At 41.4% G+C, this 17,629-nt stretch overlaps 1 protein-coding gene across 1 annotated transcript; it reads right to left on the bottom strand.

Moving 5' to 3' along the window:
- Positions 1-537: 537 nt before the first annotated feature.
- LOC125958188 (proteoglycan 4-like) lies at positions 538-9,204 on the bottom strand. Its single transcript, XM_049691357.1, has 3 exons — positions 9,184-9,204; positions 4,298-7,672; positions 538-1,266 (listed from the first exon to the last, which is right to left on the bottom strand). Exons 1-3 carry the CDS (start codon positions 9,202-9,204, stop codon positions 538-540), a joined length of 4,125 nt encoding a protein of 1,374 aa, XP_049547314.1.
- Between the last annotated feature and the right edge of the window lie 8,425 nt (positions 9,205-17,629).

Here is a 17,629-nt window from a genome sequence, read left to right as displayed (position 1 = left end):
TCGAGCACATTGAAGTTCAACCAGGAAAAGTACCAACTCTCAGGATACTGAAAGTGGGTGGCAATGCGCTCCGCACACTTAAGCTCATCGATCTGCCAGAACTAATCGAGATTCATGCATCAAGCAATCAAATCACAAACGAACAGGATTTGAGCTTTGCGAATTGTAAAGCAGCTATCTGTATCGCTAACAATCCGATTGAGCGTAAGTTTTGGCCACGCCAGATGTAGTATTTAATATTACCATGCAAATCATTGTTCTTCTTTATTTTCCTAATGTTACAGAAATTTTCGAAAGTCGCCTGGGTTCCACGGTATATAAATTAGATGAGTATGGTTGCTATCGGGCGCTAGATCACAGCAGAAACGGGTCTTCAAGTCGTCATGTCTTTTATGTCGAAAGTAATATTTACTCATAGGCTGTTTAGATACAAAGAAAAATTAAAAACTATGTGCTGAAGAAACCAAGGCTTAAGTGTATATTTTGTCAAAATTAAAATATACAAATGACAGCTTCATGGCATGGCATTTAATTGCGCTAATTCTTAATTTTCACCACACTGGGCCATAGTGCGTGGAAATATCCAGGACTGCCTGTCATCGTACTGACGTTCAGTGAAAACGGCATCCTCAACTCATCTACGATGACTTCACGGATCGGATTGAGAGCTACATCCAAATCCTGTAACACGTTCATACTCTCGAAAGTGGACATGTTCAGCTGCTCCAGTTTGTTCTTCGTCAGTGAGATGTGGTTAAGCCTGGCGAAGTAATCCTTACAGGTAGGACGGGGCTGCTCAGAGTTCTGATAAAATCGTTTCCACGAACAAAAATTATGCTTACTAGCGTACACCTGATCGAGCGTCATAATTAGTGTCTCTAGCCTATTGTATCCTATGAACAGGCCAGTCAGCTCGGGCAGATGAAACACTAACCCGAAATCGAATCGAACCAACCAATTATGCTCCAGGTTTAGCCATTTCAGTCGGGAACAACATTCATCGTTGATCGTCACCGTCGTTATTCTGTTGGAAGCTACGTTCAACTCTTCGATCGCATATAGACGTTTCATCTGCCCTAGATTGAGTTGGCGTAGCAGTGAGCTACGTAAATCTAATCTATGCAGATTAAACAGTACAAGCAGCGACGGTGGAAACTCGCAAAGAGTCGTATTCTGCATCCGCACATCGATGAGTGTTTCGCTTGGCTCGAAGTAAATTTCTCCCAATAATGAGTCTCGGATGGCCACTGAATAGTTCGTCGTTAACTGTGGTATATACAGGAAGGGAAAGGCACAATTCACAACCAATATCGCGTTGACGGTTGTCACCTGCTTTACAATGGAAAGATCGAGAAGACCCACAACATGCGTAATATATATAATAAATGTTCCGTTTGGTACGAAAGTAAAGGCGTACAACCCGTCGCGGTATATATTCATTTTGCTCACGGTGCACGTTTGGTAGTTACAGAAAAATTCATACGCCCTCACGATTTTATATTCTAGGGACAGGATAATTAACAATTTAACGCTGATTATAATTATACATTGAGCGTTCATTTCAAAACAATTTTAATTGATTCACGTTAATATTATCTGGTTTGAGGCTTACAAAACTTTTAATCCACGGGTGTACGGTCTGATCGTTTACTATAAGACAGCCTCCGTTCAATACAGAAATTTCAGGAAGCAAACACAAAATGAATGCTACAATCAAAACAGCGTAAATCTTTCTACGCAACTGTTCCACATGTACAAAGAACCGTTGTGTGATATACGAACCTGAACGCCGACCATCGACAAATGCGTACGAATTGGCTGATCTTTTATTGATGGTTTGAGTTATTTTAACATTGGACAAAATTATTTTCCCATTAGTCCCTCTGTTGTTGTTTATCTCTATATAAAGGAATTTCTACTTCATGCTGCTCTCGACTAACGACCTACGGTTAACAAACGATGGGCAGTGACATTGTACAGTGAGTTTGAAGCAAAATTATTACCAAAAGAGAGCTAGAAGGTCCGCGAATCATTAACAGTTTATTTTCGGCAGAGTGTCACGGGTAATATCCGTCATATGCGGGAGTATGCTGCTACACCCGCTTGGATTTACCACCGGCGAAGTGCTTTGTTCAAATCGGTCGTGTATCATCACAAACACAAGCCTTGACTATGATCTAGACGCACTTTCCTACTTAGTGCCACGTAATGTGGTGGACCTATCAGTCAGTAGAGCGTATGGTGAACTGCTTTTGGATGTGCACCCGTTTCGCAACCTAGAACAGTTACGAATTAACAATTCCAGTTCACCAGCGGTAGTAATCACAGAGCCTTCAGCAAGCCTTGCCATCAGTATTGAGGGTGTTGTAATGAGGCATCTCGTCCTGCTAAAGTCAAACCTTACGTACCTACTCTCGATCAAGCAGACTCGACTGAAACACATACCGAAATCGCTGACAGGGCAGCATGGTTTAACACGGTTGATGATTGAAGGTTCTGATCTGCAATATTTTAATCTAGACACGATAAGTAGTTTACTTAATTTGACAAACGTTTCACTTCCGTTCAACCAAATAGTAATCGTGAATGGAACGATGGGTAAACGAACCAGCTCGCGGCTTTCGGTGCTGACGTTAAATGATAACGAAATCGTGAATTTCAATTTCGGGTTCGTCGCTCTTTTCCGGCACCTAGAACAAATCTTTTTCAAAGAGAATCTCATAGAACGGCTGCGAAACTCGCTGAACTGTGCTGCAACACACAGTTACAAGTGCTTCGCCAGCCTCAGAGTGTTGAACTTTGATTACAATCACATCTCATCCCTTCCCCGTGGGTTATTCCGAAGCATGACTGCGCTGGAGGAGTTGACGCTGCGTCACAATTATATTCAGCGTTTTTCTGCCTTCGAAATCGGACTACCACCCAGACTGAAGCTGCTCGATCTGGGCGTTAATTCAATCGCACTCGTTAATTTGAAAGCGCTTAAACAGTTGAAAGTTTTGATATTGGATTTTAATGAGCTGACTGAACAAACCGTTGCCGGAATTCTTCCGAAATCGCTGGAGGAGTTGGATGTGCAGTATAACCACAAACTCAACTGTAGCCTCATGAAAGAACTGCCAACGATAAAACAACTTACAATGAGTGATGCTAAACTTATGTGCTAGTATCGGAATCCGATAGTTACGAGGTTTTACGGACAATGTAATGGAACTGTCGCTTCTGAGCAAAAAAATTGTTATAAAAAGTTATCACAAAGGAAATTATTCTTCAAGAAACCTTCAAACCGGTTAGCAAAGCAGTTCGATTGTACTAAATTTTAAGTAGGATCTGATCGTCTTGGAGTGGGGGATCGCAACTGGTTCCAACCGAGCTTTTGGTAAGCTTCACCCGCGGCGGATTCGATTTTTTTGAGCTTGGACTTTTGAATTCTCGTGTATAAACGGCCTCTTCATAAAAAACAAGTTGCGGAGAATGTTACAGTTAACTTAAATTTTAACTAAATTAATTTAGGCATGGCATGACTAAACCGTGCAATCAACATGCGATATGCATGAACATTAAATACTTCAAATACATAATGCTGATGTCTGTCTTAGTTTATAGCAGCTATTTATTTAACAAATCTATTTAAAAATCGAAAGAATACTTAAAAATCCTCTAAAATATTACTTCACGCATTGAAAATAGTTTTAAATAAATTTTCGGTCAGCAAACCAACTAGCAGTACATTTTTCAGCATTTACAATAAATCATTTACAGCGATGAGCTAGAAAAAACACAGAAGTTTACCAACAGATATGAAAGCAACTTATTTCTCTTCTAAATAACACAAGTACACCGAGACAATTTGTTACGTTCAATGTTTTTCGGTCAGCAAACCAACTAGCAGTACATTTTTCAGCATTTACAATAAATCATTTACAGCGATGAGCTAGAAAAAACACAGAAGTTTACCAACAGATATGAAAGCAACTTATTTCTCTTCTAAATAACACAAGTACACCGAGACAATTTGTTACGTTCAATGTTTGTAAAACATTTATTATCTTTTGTCAGTGTCTTCATTACAATGTAATGTATCAATAAGATTGCTTCTGCCCCCCCTTCTGAAGTACAAAATATCAGGGGCTTCAGGTCTTCGTATCGTATCTTAAGATTGTCAGATCGTATCTTAAGATTGTCGATTAGTTGCCACGAATCGTGGTGGAATGGGACGGTTATTCGGCGTTCCTCGTTTGGGTGCTCTTGATGCCGCGCGAGGTGTGTTGTCTATCTTTGGCAGATACGCATTTACGCTATCCGCCGGCACTCGCTGCGTGAACTTTGAATCCTTCTTCGGTGGCATCAATTCATCGTAATTAAACGCTTTGCCCAACGGGGCGTCCTTTACGGTCCCCACTTGATGATTCCTTTGCATAATGGCACTTCTGAGCATGTTCAGCACAATATCATGCACCCTTGATTCTTTTTTCGGCGATAAATCCTCAGACTGACAGCTTGACTTTGCATCAGCGTGCATCTCTAGTTGGGGGCTCGATGAACGGAGCAGGACATCAACTGGGAGCTTCAGTATGATTTCAAAGAAATTTCCCGAATCAGAATTGGGTTGAGCGGAATCCGTTGATTCGTCCTTATTCTTGTCGTTCATTTTTTCTACATCTACCGTGTCAGGTTCTTCGTCGGCATCTACCTCATCATACAGGTCATTGTTAAGAGAGGATTGTTTCGGCTTGTTACTGTCTGCAGGAGATGGATCGGGTCTGATAGACCCGTGCATTACCGGTAATACTCTACTGATTGCACCCAAACCATCGTTTGAATCACTTGGCTTCGCATTGCTAGAAGATGGTAACTCTTCTTCAAACGGCGGAATCGGTAAAGCCCCAGTTAACAAAGCCACCACAGGATCTTTCTTAACGGCGGGTTTATGAGGAATATTTTGTTTGGCTGGATATGGTTTCTGCTTCGATAATTTAGCATTATCATTCTTTATGTACGCATCCTCATCAAATATATCAGTACGTGATCCAATTTTAGGTGCATCTTTATGCACTGAATCCATCTTGGGCTTTCCTACTTCTTTCGGGGCCTGCTGGATTTCAGAAGGTTCTCCATCGTTGTTTGCCTTCGGTGATGGCTTCGATCCCTTCTTCGGTTGACTTCGTTCCTTGTCAGACAATGCTGGGGTCTGCTCAGAGTCGTCATCATCTTCTTGGTCATCTGATTGCAGGTCTTCAGGTGCACTAGCCTTCACAGGAGACTTTGGATCTGCCTTGGGCTTTCCTGAATCATTATTTAGCTTCTTAGGACCCTGCTGAGGTCCTTCTGCAGCATCTGGAGTAGCGCTATCTTTGTCTGCCTTCTGCGATGGCTTCGATCCCTTCTTCGGTTGACTTTGTTCCTTGTCAGACAATGCTGGGGTCTGCTCAGAGTCGTCATCATCTTCCTGGTCATCTGATTGCGGGTCTTCAGATCCACTAGGCTTCACAGGAGATTTTGGATCTGCCTTGGGCTTTCCTGAATCATTATTTAGTTTCTTAGGACTCTGCTGAGGTCCTTCTGCAGCATCTGGAGTAGCGCTATCTTTGTCTGCCTTCGGCGATGGCTTCGATCCCTTCTTCGGTTGACTTTGTTCCTTGTCAGACAATGCTGGGGTCTGCTCAGAGTCGTCATCATCTTCCTGGTCATCTGATTGCGGGTCTTCAGATGCACTAGCCTTCACAGGAGACTTTGGATCTGCCTTGGGCTTTCCTGAATCATTATTTAGCTTTTTAGGACTCTGCTGAGGTTCTTCTGCAGCATCTGGAGTAGCGCTATCTTTGTCTGCTTTCGGCGATGGCTTCGATCCCTTCTTCGGTTGACTTTGTTCCTTGTCAGACAATGCTGGGGTCTGCTCAGAGTCGTCATCATCTTCCTGGTCATCTGATTGCGGGTCTTCAGATGCACTAGCCTTCACAGGAGACTTTGGATCTGCCTTGGGCTTTCCTGAATCATTATTTAGCTTTTTAGGACCCTGCTGAGGTTCTTCTGCAGCATCTGGAGTAGCGCTATCTTTGTCTGCTTTCGGCGATGGCTTCGATCCCTTCTTCGGTTGACTTTGTTCCTTGTCAGACAATGCTGGGCTCTGCTCAGAGTCGTCATCATCTTCCTGGTCATCTGATTGCGGGTCTTCAGATGCACTAGCCTTCACAGGAGACTTTGGATCTGCCTTGGGCTTTCCTGAATCATTATTTAGCTTCTTAGGACTCTGCTGAGGTCCTTCTGCAGCATCTGGAGTAGCGCTATCTTTGTCTGCCTTCGGCGATGGCTTCGATCCCTTCTTCGGTTGATTTTGATCCTTGTCAGACAATGCTGGGCTCTGCTCAGAGTCGTCATCATCTTCCTGGTCATCTGATTGCGGGTCTTCAGATGCACTAGCCTTCACAGGAGACTTTGGATCTGCCTTGGGCTTTCCTGAATCATTATTTAGCTTCTTAGGACTCTGCTGAGGTCCTTCTGCAGCATCTGGAGTAGCGCTATCTTTGTCTGCTTTCGGCGATGGCTTCGATCCCTTCTTCGGTTGACTTTGTTCCTTGTCAGACAATGCTGGGCTCTGCTCAGAGTCGTCATCATCTTCCTGGTCATCTGATTGCGGGTCTTCAGATCCACTAGGCTTCACAGGAGACTTTGGATCTGCCTTGGGCTTTCCTGAATCATTATTTAGCTTCTTAGGACTCTGCTGAGGTCCTTCTGCAGCATCTGGAGTAGCGCTATCTTTGTCTGCCTTCGGCGATGGCTTCGATCCCTTCTTCGGTTGACTTTGTTCCTTGTCAGACAATGCTGGGCTCTGCTCAGAGTCGTCATCATCTTCTTGGTCATCTGATTGCAGGTCTTCAGGTGCACTAGCCTTCACAGGAGACTTTGGATCTGCCTTGGGCTTTCCTGAATCATTATTTAGCTTCTTAGGACCCTGCTGAGGTCCTTCTGCAGCATCTGGAGTAGCGCTATCTTTGTCTGCCTTCTGCGATGGCTTCGATCCCTTCTTCGGTTGACTTTGTTCCTTGTCAGACAATGCTGGGGTCTGCTCAGAGTCGTCATCATCTTCTTGGTCATCTGATTGCGGGTCTTCAGATCCACTAGGCTTCACAGGAGATTTTGGATCTGCCTTGGGCTTTCCTAAATCATTATTTAGCTTCTTAGGACTCTGCTGAGGTCCTTCTGCAGCATCTGGAGTAGCGCTATCTTTGTCTGCATTCGGCGATGGCTTCGATCCCTTCTTCGGTTGACTTTGTTCCTTGTCAGACAATGCTGGGCTCTGCTCAGAGTCGTCATCATCTTCCTGGTCATCTGATTGCGGGTCTTCAGATCCACTAGGCTTCACAGGAGACTTTGGATCTGCCTTGGGCTTTCCTGAATCATTATTTAGCTTCTTAGGACCCTGCTGAGGTCTTTCTGCAGCATCTGGAGTAGCGCTATCTTTGTCTGCCTTCGGCGATGGCTTCGATCCCTTCTTCGGTTGACTTTGTTCCTTGTCAGACAATGCTGGGCTCTGCTCAGAGTCGTCATCATCTTCTTGGTCATCTGATTGTGGGTCTTCAAATCCACTAGCCTTCACAGGAGACTTTGGATCAGACTTAGGCTTTCCAGAATCACGCTGTAGCTCTTTTGGAATTGCTTGTGAGTTTCCGGCCTCATTGGCAGGATTAATTTTGGGAACAGCATTGTACGTTGAAGGGCGTTGTTTGTTTCTAAACGATTGTGGTTGCGAAGAATGATTTTCATTTGAATTTTCTGTCGATGGTTTCGCATCTATAGGTTTGGTAAATTTTTCAGAAGGACTTGTTTTCTTAGGGTCGACCTGTGTAGGCTTCTTTTGATTATTGCCTGACGATTTTATTGGCCTTCGTGAAGAGCCAGGATTCTTTTTCGGAGTGTCAGAGAAATCTTTGCCTTCATTTGGTTGGGAAGTTATTTCTTGTGCCTTAGCTTTTTCACTTTCCAGCTCCTGCTTGATTTTCGCAGCTAGTTTCATCAATCGACCATACGCACCCTCTTCATTGCAGTCTCTTGGAAAAACGTCTGAAATGGGTCCATCATCTCCATTTCTAAATTAAAAAAAAAAAAACAAAAAAATACATATCAACCAAAACCCATTAATACTCATAGTCAAACTTCACCTCATCAATGCAACCCGGTCGCGTGTCATTTTATCGGGGTGTTGCAAGTTTATTATGTGATTTCCTGATTCATCGGCAATGTAGTGAGTTGTGTAGGTATCTCCGTGAACGTCAACATAACCCCAACAACCAATCCTAGCCCCACCAACCGTCGTTTCTCGCTGGAACTGCGCTTCTCCATTGCGCTGAGCTTTTAAGAACGTGGATTCTCCTGCGAATGATTAAAAAAGCAAAAGTTCTTACAGTAATTCAAACGACTACTCTACCATCAATAGCATTATCTACTTTACCTCCTCCATGCGCCTGTCTCTTCCTTGCTTCAACGCTAATTGCGAAAAGTGCTGTGAGCTTTAGACAATTGGAATTAAATAGAAAGAGAGCATAATTGAGTTATTAAAACTATTTTAATTACTCTAGCATTAAGGAAATTGAAATAAATTGATAACGAAGTAAAAAAACATATGTAAAACTTTACATCATTCACAGATTTAAATGGTCTGCTGAAATCCATTTGAAATCTAGTCATCCAAATAAATTTATTTTTAGAAGGGAAAATTTTGATGATTAAAATTACTAGCCAACATTACTTTGCTTAACAAACAATACAAACAAATATGCAATTGCTCTTGCGACTCGTCAATTGCATGGTTTGCACTCCGAACCGAAAATTAAACGATTGGTATTCAAGCAGACATTCCATCAAAGCACTATTCAGTATGCACTGTCATTTGCACATTTTTGGCGGCACAGAATTTCAAGAATTTAATCGCAAACCGCCATTTTACATTCATTTAACAGCAATATCGTGTTCCCTCTGAAAAACTATTTTTTTGCATTTCATCCTTAGAAACGGATAACAAAACGTTCCTACATGAAACTCATCTGCTGCACGATCTACACTGGATTCGAGCCAACACCTTTGTCACAAACACACACCTTGCACAATCCGTGTCCCACAACGGTGAGCTGCCGTGTCCCACAACGGGTGACTTAGTGCCCTCGTTTGCAACTCCATTCCACTTACCAGCACAACGCCTAGCCGCATCTTCAAGCCGCAGTTCGCCACCGAAATCCGAAATCTGAAACCCACCTGATGACCCACCCACCCACCAAAAACTAGTCACTGGTTTTGCACAGCTCACTATATACCACCACGATCGTCAGTCCAGCCAGACAAAATCCAACGCTAACCGAATGCAAGCACCACCGATCTAGCAGCAGCAGCAGCAGTAACAGTGTTTCTCCCGAGCGTTCCGGCGTTACTGGCCACCGGTCAGCGTGGTCAGCGTCCTTTTGATAAGCGTCCCGGAATGGCCGCAGCATGCAATCGCTCTCGCTCTCCCCACCACGATGCCAAAAATGTGAAAAGCAAAAAAAACCGACTGAAGATGAGTCTCCTGTCTCTGCTACCTCGTTCCGTTCGCTTTTGGATACGCAACGATCCAGCATACAAAATAGCATAATTTAGAATTAACTAATGGCCCCCTCTGACATTGGCATGGGAAAGAGAGAGAGACAAGAGAAGCAAAGAACGAAAATCACGATACAGATACAAGAAAGAACCAGAACCATGTCGTGATTGCGATCGTGCCGGGTTCTCGCAGATATTCTTAGATCCGCGCAGCGGACGAGAACGCTGCCCTGGCCAGTGCTTCGGCTTTCCCACTTTATGTATCCTTTTTCCGCTTCCCGTCCGTAGCGGCCGCGCCGTCAAAGTGCAATTTATTCTAACGACCTCACTACCCCGGACCCAGCGTGACCGTGAACCTCGTTCCACCGTAGTCCACGCGGTCCCGGGTGATATCATGATCCTTTCCTGCTCGGTCACCCGTTGGACGGATCGGAGTTCAAAGCAAAATTCAGGAAAATAACTTTGAAAAAATAATAATAATAATATTCGAAAAAACTAAATTCTCAACGACGTGTTGTCAGCCGCATCGTGCAGCATCTGCAGAGAGAGGAAGAGAGGGAGAGAGGGCAGAGGGCAGAAAACAGCGGTAGGCAGAGGAGAATGTACCTCTACCGGTTATAAGCGACCCCGGCAAACCCCCGGGTGGACCAGTTTTCCCATTTCGTTTCGATCCTCCCAGCACAACGTATGCCAGCGACCCCGGACCCACCGGATTAGATCGCACGATCGGAGCATCTTCCTCAGCAACACCACTCGCCACGCCACAGATCGAATAACGTATGAGCCTTTCTTCTCCGTGGTTTGCGATTCGTTTTTTTTTGTGTTTTTGAAGGTTTGATGCTCCCGAGGGATCCACCATCCCTCTTTGGTTGCTTTCCTTTTCTTGGATCGATTTTATTGCAGGAGCAATTTATGATCCCGATCGGTTCCAACACCTGGAAAGGTGCGCACACCAGAACAAAGCTGATGCGACCGGCAAAGCATCAAACAATGCCATGCCAATCCCTTAATCGAACACTCTGTTGCTGAACCACTTTATGACCCCCAAAACTCGCATTCGCCTCGTGTGCGGCGTCTTATCATACCGAAAATTGTGAAACCGGACACCTCATGCACACATGCTCCGGTGTGCGCCCGGGAATACCAAACGGTCAGCGAAACGTCCTTTCAAGGTTAGGCAGATGGCATCATCCGCAGCTCGTCTGCACGCGATGCTACTGCACCATATATCGACGAGACCAGACGAGATTTCACAACGACTGCAACGTCACGACGCAGCGTCACCAGCTGGTTTCGGTGAGGATCATCTTCTTCGAGCGGTACTATCTTGATCCACTTGACCATAAAACGCAGCACGGGATTCCGCAGCACTAATGGAATAGAAACGGGGTAAAGCAGATGTCACCGGCACAATTATTATCCAAGAACCCGAAGTGATTTCGGTTCTTTGCGCACACCACTAATTGACGATTGGCACCCGCACGTGCAGCATCCACAGCAGTAGATGGATGGTAGTTTGCGGGAGGCCTATGCAGATTATGCAAATCGTAACCGTAGCCTAACAAAACAAACAATATGTTAATGGCGATCATATAATATAGCATCGACCAGCAAGTTCGACCGCTTTCCACCGGCGCCGGTATCAACAGCAGAACAGCGTCAGCAAAAGAAAGGATGCAAAACCAATCCTCGGCGAATCATCCTGTGCTATCGATTCCGTCGTTGCCGTCGTGGTGCCGATATCATGCCTGACCGATCTATCACAAACGCTCTGCTTTCTGCTCATTATGGATTCTGCTTTTTCCGATTCCGTTGGATTCTTCTGTTCGTTTTGTTCGTTTTATCGAATCTTGCAGAGTGGGCCGCGATCTTTTAAGCGGTTGCTGCCGCTAATGTACGTTGATTACTTCGGGTCCGTCGAGTGGCGGTTGTAGCAGAATACTGCGTGCGTGCGTACACACCGAGATCCACCCTTGGCGAAGGAAGATGTTTTAGATTTTATGCTTAGCAATGTCGTACGTGCACTGGAAATTCCTGCGATTTCATCGATGGTTTTGGGCAAATCCCACGTTCTAATGGTTTCGCTGAAAAGCAATAAATTACCCCCGCTGTGCTGTGCTGTGCTGACCTGTACCTTTGACATTTTGCCCCGTATGCGTATCAGGTGAAGATTCTTTTACAATTCCACACATCAACATAATAGCCACGGGAGGTTGGGAGGTAATTTGCATAAACATCCCGCGAATATGCTTTTGGTTCACGGTCTAGCCATTTTACGTGCCCGGCTTTATTGAGGATGGACCTGACTGATAGAATCATTGCTAATAAAAGGAGCATTTGTCTTGATGATGGGTGAACAGGTGAAACACAATATCTGATCACAATCTGTCATATGCTGGGGCTCTAGAATTCTTTTGTGCATATTCTTTGCTAGGGGAGCATAAATCCTCATAGAGATAGACGGCTAGACATAAATCAGGGGGTCAGTGAGTGGACGATCACAATTTTATTTCTGGATTTATATTACCATCGTCATCCATTATTGTAATTGAGAGTGCAATTTATTTGATAAAAGTAATTTAATGCATTGCCTTGTTTCTCAAATCCGAATTGATGATACAAAATAGGTAAATCCGGTAAGATGTTCAAAGCTAAACTAGTATAAAACCTGCAAAAAATTAATACACAGCAATCCATTTTGGTTTTTCTGTTACCCCTGCTTGGGAGGAAAAAATTGGTTGGCATTTTCAACATTTCTACTGCCAGAAAACGCTATGCGCGCATTTTTTAAAGTATTTGCTTTTTCAATTCCATTTCATGTTTTTCTAACATCTTTTCAACATTTCTAATCTATCAACATCTAAGCAGAAGCTTAATAAAACGGATGATTATGCCGTTCCTCTGAAATTCTAACATGCGAAGATAGTGAAAATATGCGACGTAGCGTCGATCTATAAAAACTGGACCAATGTAGAATGCGAGAAACAATAAAATCTAGTCTAGATATCAATAGAAATTTTGCCCTGTGTGAATAAATAATGGATACGTTAAGCAGTCTCCAACGAATTGAACCATATTGGTTGAATGGAATGGATATGGAATGGAATGGAATGAATATTTCATTCCAAAAGATCGAATGTTGCGACTGTTATGCGTTATGCGTTACATTAATAACTCCTGAATGTATGTAATCAGAAATGAAAATGACGCGCCACACGTGGCGTAACTTACGATGAGATGGGTAAAGAGCGAGGGAGGTATCTCGCTCACTCCGCTCACCTAACAGAGCGAGTGAGCGCTCAGTTGATTGCCGAGTGCGCTAGCTCTTTTGTTCCGCTCTTTTCTCACCGCTCTTTTCTCACGCTCACCGCTCTTTTCGCTCCTTTCCGCTCTTTTCGCTCAGCTTTCTCTTGCCCGTGTAGATGAGGTGTCAGAATGAGAAATTTCTCATGAGAATGAGAATGAGAATGAGAACCAGACTGAGAATGGCTTACACCCAGATAACAGTGAGACGATCTTCTCACTATAGAAATGCTGTAGTCTTGCTCTAGTCTCGCTCTAGTCTCCGGAACAACGCGCTTATGGCAAATAACCCACGAGACTAGCTCGAGACTATAGGGGCCCAAGGAACGGAGACTAGAGCGACTCGGAGGCGTGGACTGTGGTTGTCTCGCTCTCTCCTATAGCTCCCTTTCTTTCTTTCCTATACTCTCTCCCTACCCAAAATGAAGTACACTTTGATTGGTCGGTAAGCCATCGCGCAATGGCGGTGGCGTTTATTTTCGCTAATTATTTCGAACCCACCCCGTGACGCCATAATACTTTGGTGATGACGTCGTCATGGTGTGACGTCATCATGATGTGATGTCTGCCGTTCGTGCTGTTGGTGGTGGTGGCGTCGTCTACGTCTGGATCTGGCTTGGTGGCGTCGCTGTGGCGGCGTGATCCGGGCTGCGATCATGAACGTTCCTGTTCAACCGCGTGTTCCATACGCGTACTTCGATCGTTGGCGTGTTCTGTGACCTTTAGGTTGACCGTTCGATGCAGAATGCTCGTGTACATGTCGGAGAGGAAAAAAACATATCAAAATATTAGATTACTTCCGGTGTAATGTAATGTTGTTTTATCTTACCTTGCATGTGGACTGCAGTCAACACCTACAGCTTCACAATCACTTTCCACTACATTGTCGACAAACACTTGGCTGCACTTGCACTGTACCGTCTGTGGAACGCGTGCTTCCCGGGACTTAGAAAAATTTCGACTGCCGCGATCGGGACTTTGCCGAATTTTGCTCGAGGTTGCTCCGTCTCGTTTTTCTGTTCCCTTCTCTTGCGCACTACCGTTCGAATCGCCCTTCGACTCTTGCGCCTTCCCACCCCTCGTAATCGAAACCCACAAGCTCGCGTTCGTTTTCGTTCGCCCTTCTTCTCTTCCCATTCCGCCCTTCCCCCTCCGCAGCCGCGTCCCACAAGCTCGCGCGCGAAACCTCCTCCTCCTCGCGGTTTCTTCCGCTCTTTCCCCCGCTGCCTACGACCGGTTCCATAGTGAACGTCGCATTTGCCCCTTCCTCGACCCCGTCGCAGGCCACGGGGGTTTCGTTTTCAACCTCCTCAGCCTTCCTCTCGCTGCGTCGCAGGCAGAGGGGTCTACTCATTGTTCAGTGGGCAGTTTTGAAAAGAGTACATGCCTGTAAAGATCTGGTTTTGATATGGTGTGATTTCTTTTGCATTTGTACTTTGCATAGCTGGAAAGAAAGGTTTCTTTTGCCGTCCGTCATCTCGGCATGAAGTTATCAACGTTAGCTTTAATTTAATTCGTTCGTGCGATATCGTTCCTATGGTTTTTGAAAATATCCAAAAGCTCTGATAGATCAAGCAAAAGTGTTTTCTCATTCTCATTCTCATTTTCATTCTCATTCTGGTTCTCATGAGAAATTTTTCAGAATGAGAATTTTCTCACTTTCTGAGAATTTTCTCAATTTCTGAGAATTTTCTCAATTTCTGAGAATTGTCTCAATTGCTGAAAATTTTCTCAATTTCTGAGAATTTTCTCAATTTTTGAGAATTTTCTCAATTTCTCAGAAGTTTTTCAATCTTCTCAATTTCTGAGAATTTTTCAATTTTTGAAATTTTTTTCAATTTCTGAGAATTTTCTCAATTTCTGAGAATTTTCTCAATTTCTGAGAATTTTCTCAATTTCTGAGAATTTTCTCAGTTTCGCAAAAGTTTTTCAATTTCTGAGAATTTTCTCAATTTCTCAGAAGTTTTTCATTTTCTGAGAATTTTCTCAATTTCTGATAATTTTCTCAATTTCTGAGAATTTTCTCAATTTCTGAGAATTTTTCAATTTCTGAGAATTTTCTCAGTTTCTCAGAAGTTTTTCAATTTTCTCAATTTCTGAGAATTTTCTCAATTTCTGAGAATTTTCTCAATTTCTAAGATTTTTCTCAATTTCTGAGAATTTTCTCAATTTCTGAGAATTTTCCCAATTTCTGAGATTTTTCTCAATTTCTGAGAATTTGCTCAATTTCTGAGAATTTTCTCAACTTGTGCGAATTTTCTGAATGTTTGAGAATTTTTTCAATTTTTGGGTATTTCCTCAATTTTTCAGAATTTCTTCAAATTCTGAGAATTTTCTCAATGTCTGATCATTTTCTCAATTTCTGAGAATTTTCTCAATTTGTGATAATTTTCCCAATGTCTGAGAATTTTCTCAATTTCTGAGAATTTTCTCAACTTGTGCGAATTTTCTCAATTTCTTAGAACTTTCTCAATTTCTTAGAATTTTCTCAATTTCTGAGAATTTTCTCAACTTGTGGGAATTTTCTCAATTTTTAGGTATTTCCTCAATTTTTCAGAATTTTTTCAATTTCTGAGAATTTTCTCAATTTCTGAGAATTTTCTCAATTTCTGAGAATTTTCTCAATTTCTGAGAATTTTCTCAATTGCTGAGAATTTTCTCAATTTCTGAGAATTTTCTCAATTTCTGAGAATTTCTGAGAATTTTCTCAATTGCTGAGAATTTTCTCAATTTCTGAGATTTTTCTCAATTTGTGAGAATTTTCTCAATTTGTGAGAATGTTCCCAATTTCTGAGAATTTTCTCAATTTGTGAGAATTTTCTCAATTTCTGAGAATTTTCTCAATTTCTGAGAATTTTCTCAATTTCTGAGAATTTTCTCAATTTCTGAGAATTTTCTCAATTGCTGAGAATTTTCTCAATTTCTGAGAATTTTCTCAATTTCTGAGAATTTTCTCAATTTGTGAGAATTTTCTCAATTTCTGAGAATTTTCTCAATTTCTGATCATTTTCTCAATTTCTGAGAATTTTCTCAACTTGTGCGAATTTCTTTAATTTGTGATAATTTTCTCAATTTTTGAGAATTTTCTCAATTTGTGAGAATTTTCTCAACCTGTGCGAATTTTCTCAATTTGTGATAATTTTCTCAATTTGTGAGAATTTTCTCAATTTTTGAGTATTTTCTCAATTTCTGAGAATTTTCTCAATTTCTGAGAATTTTCCCAATTTCTGAGATTTTTCTCAATTTCTGAGAATTTGCTCAATTTCTGAGAATTTTCTCAACTTGTGCGAATTTTCTGAATGTTTGAGAATTTTTTCAATTTTTGGGTATTTCCTCAATTTTTCAGAATTTTTTCAAATTCTGAGAATTTTCTCAATGTCTGATCATTTTCTCAATTTCTGAGAATTTTCTCAATTTGTGATAATTTTCCCAATGTCTGAGAATTTTCTCAATTTCTGAGAATTTTCTCAACTTGTGCGAATTTTCTCAATTTCTTAGAATTTTCTCAATTTCTTAGAATTTTCTCAATTTCTGAGAATTTTCTCAACTTGTGGGAATTTTCTCAATTTTTAGGTATTTCCTCAATTTTTCAGAATTTTTTCAATTTCTGAGAATTTTCTCAATTTCTGAGAATTTTCTCAATTTCTGAGAATTTTCTCAATTTCTGAGAATTTTCTCAATTTCTGAGAATTTTCTCAATTGCTGAGAATTTTCTCAATTTCTGAGAATTTTCTCAATTTCTGAGAATTTCTGAGAATTTTCTCAATTTCTGAGAATTTTCTCAATTTCTGAGAATTTCTGAGAATTTTCTCAATTTGTGAGAATTTTCTCAATTTGTGAGAATTTTCTCAATTTCTGAGAATTTTCTCAATTTGTAAGAATTTTCTCAATTGCTGAGAATTTTCTCAATTTCTGAGAATTTTCTCAATTTCTGAGAATTTTCTCAGTTTCGCAAAAGTTTTTCAATTTCTGAGAATTTTCTCAATTTCTCAGAAGTTTTTCATTTTCTGAGAATTTTCTCACTTTCTGATAATTTTCTCAATTTCTGAGAATTTTCTCAATTTCTGAGAATTTTTCAATTTCTGAGAATTTTCTCAGTTTCTCAGAAGTTTTTCAATTTTCTCAATTTCTGAGAATTTTCTCAATTTCTGAGAATTTTCTCAATTTCTTAGAATTTTCTCAATTTCTGAGAATTTTCTCAATTTGTGCGAATTTTCTCAATTGCTGAGAATTTTCTCAATTTTTGATAATTTTCTCAATTTTTGATAATTTTCTCAATTTCTTAGAATTTTCTCAATTTCTGAGAATTTTCTCAATTTGTGAGAATTTTCCCAATTTGTGAGAATTTTCTCAATTTGTGAGAATTTTCTCAACTTATGCGAATTTTCTCAATTTCTGAGAATTTTCCCAATTTCGGAGATTTTTCTAAATTTCTGAGAATTCTCAATTTTTGATAATTTTATCAATTTCTGAGAATTTTCTCAATTTCTGAGAATTTTCTCAATTTCTGAGAATTTTCTCAATTTGTGAGAATTTTCCCAATTTCTGAGAATTTTTTCAATTTCTGAGAATTTTCTCAATTTCTGAAATTTTTCTCAATTTCTGAGATTTTTCTCAATTTCTGAGAATTTTCTCAATTGCTGAGAATTTTCTCAATTTCTGAGAATTTCTGAGAATTTTCTCAATTTCTGAGAATTTTCTCAATTTCTGAGAATTTTCTCAATTTCTGAGAACTTTCTCAATTTCTGAGAATTTT

Source organism: Anopheles darlingi, chromosome 3, assembly GCF_943734745.1.
Source record: "Anopheles darlingi chromosome 3, idAnoDarlMG_H_01, whole genome shotgun sequence".
Classification (NCBI taxonomy): domain Eukaryota; kingdom Metazoa; phylum Arthropoda; class Insecta; order Diptera; family Culicidae; genus Anopheles; species Anopheles darlingi.
Note: the sequence above shows the minus strand (reverse complement) of the source record. Positions and strands in the feature narration are given on the sequence as shown.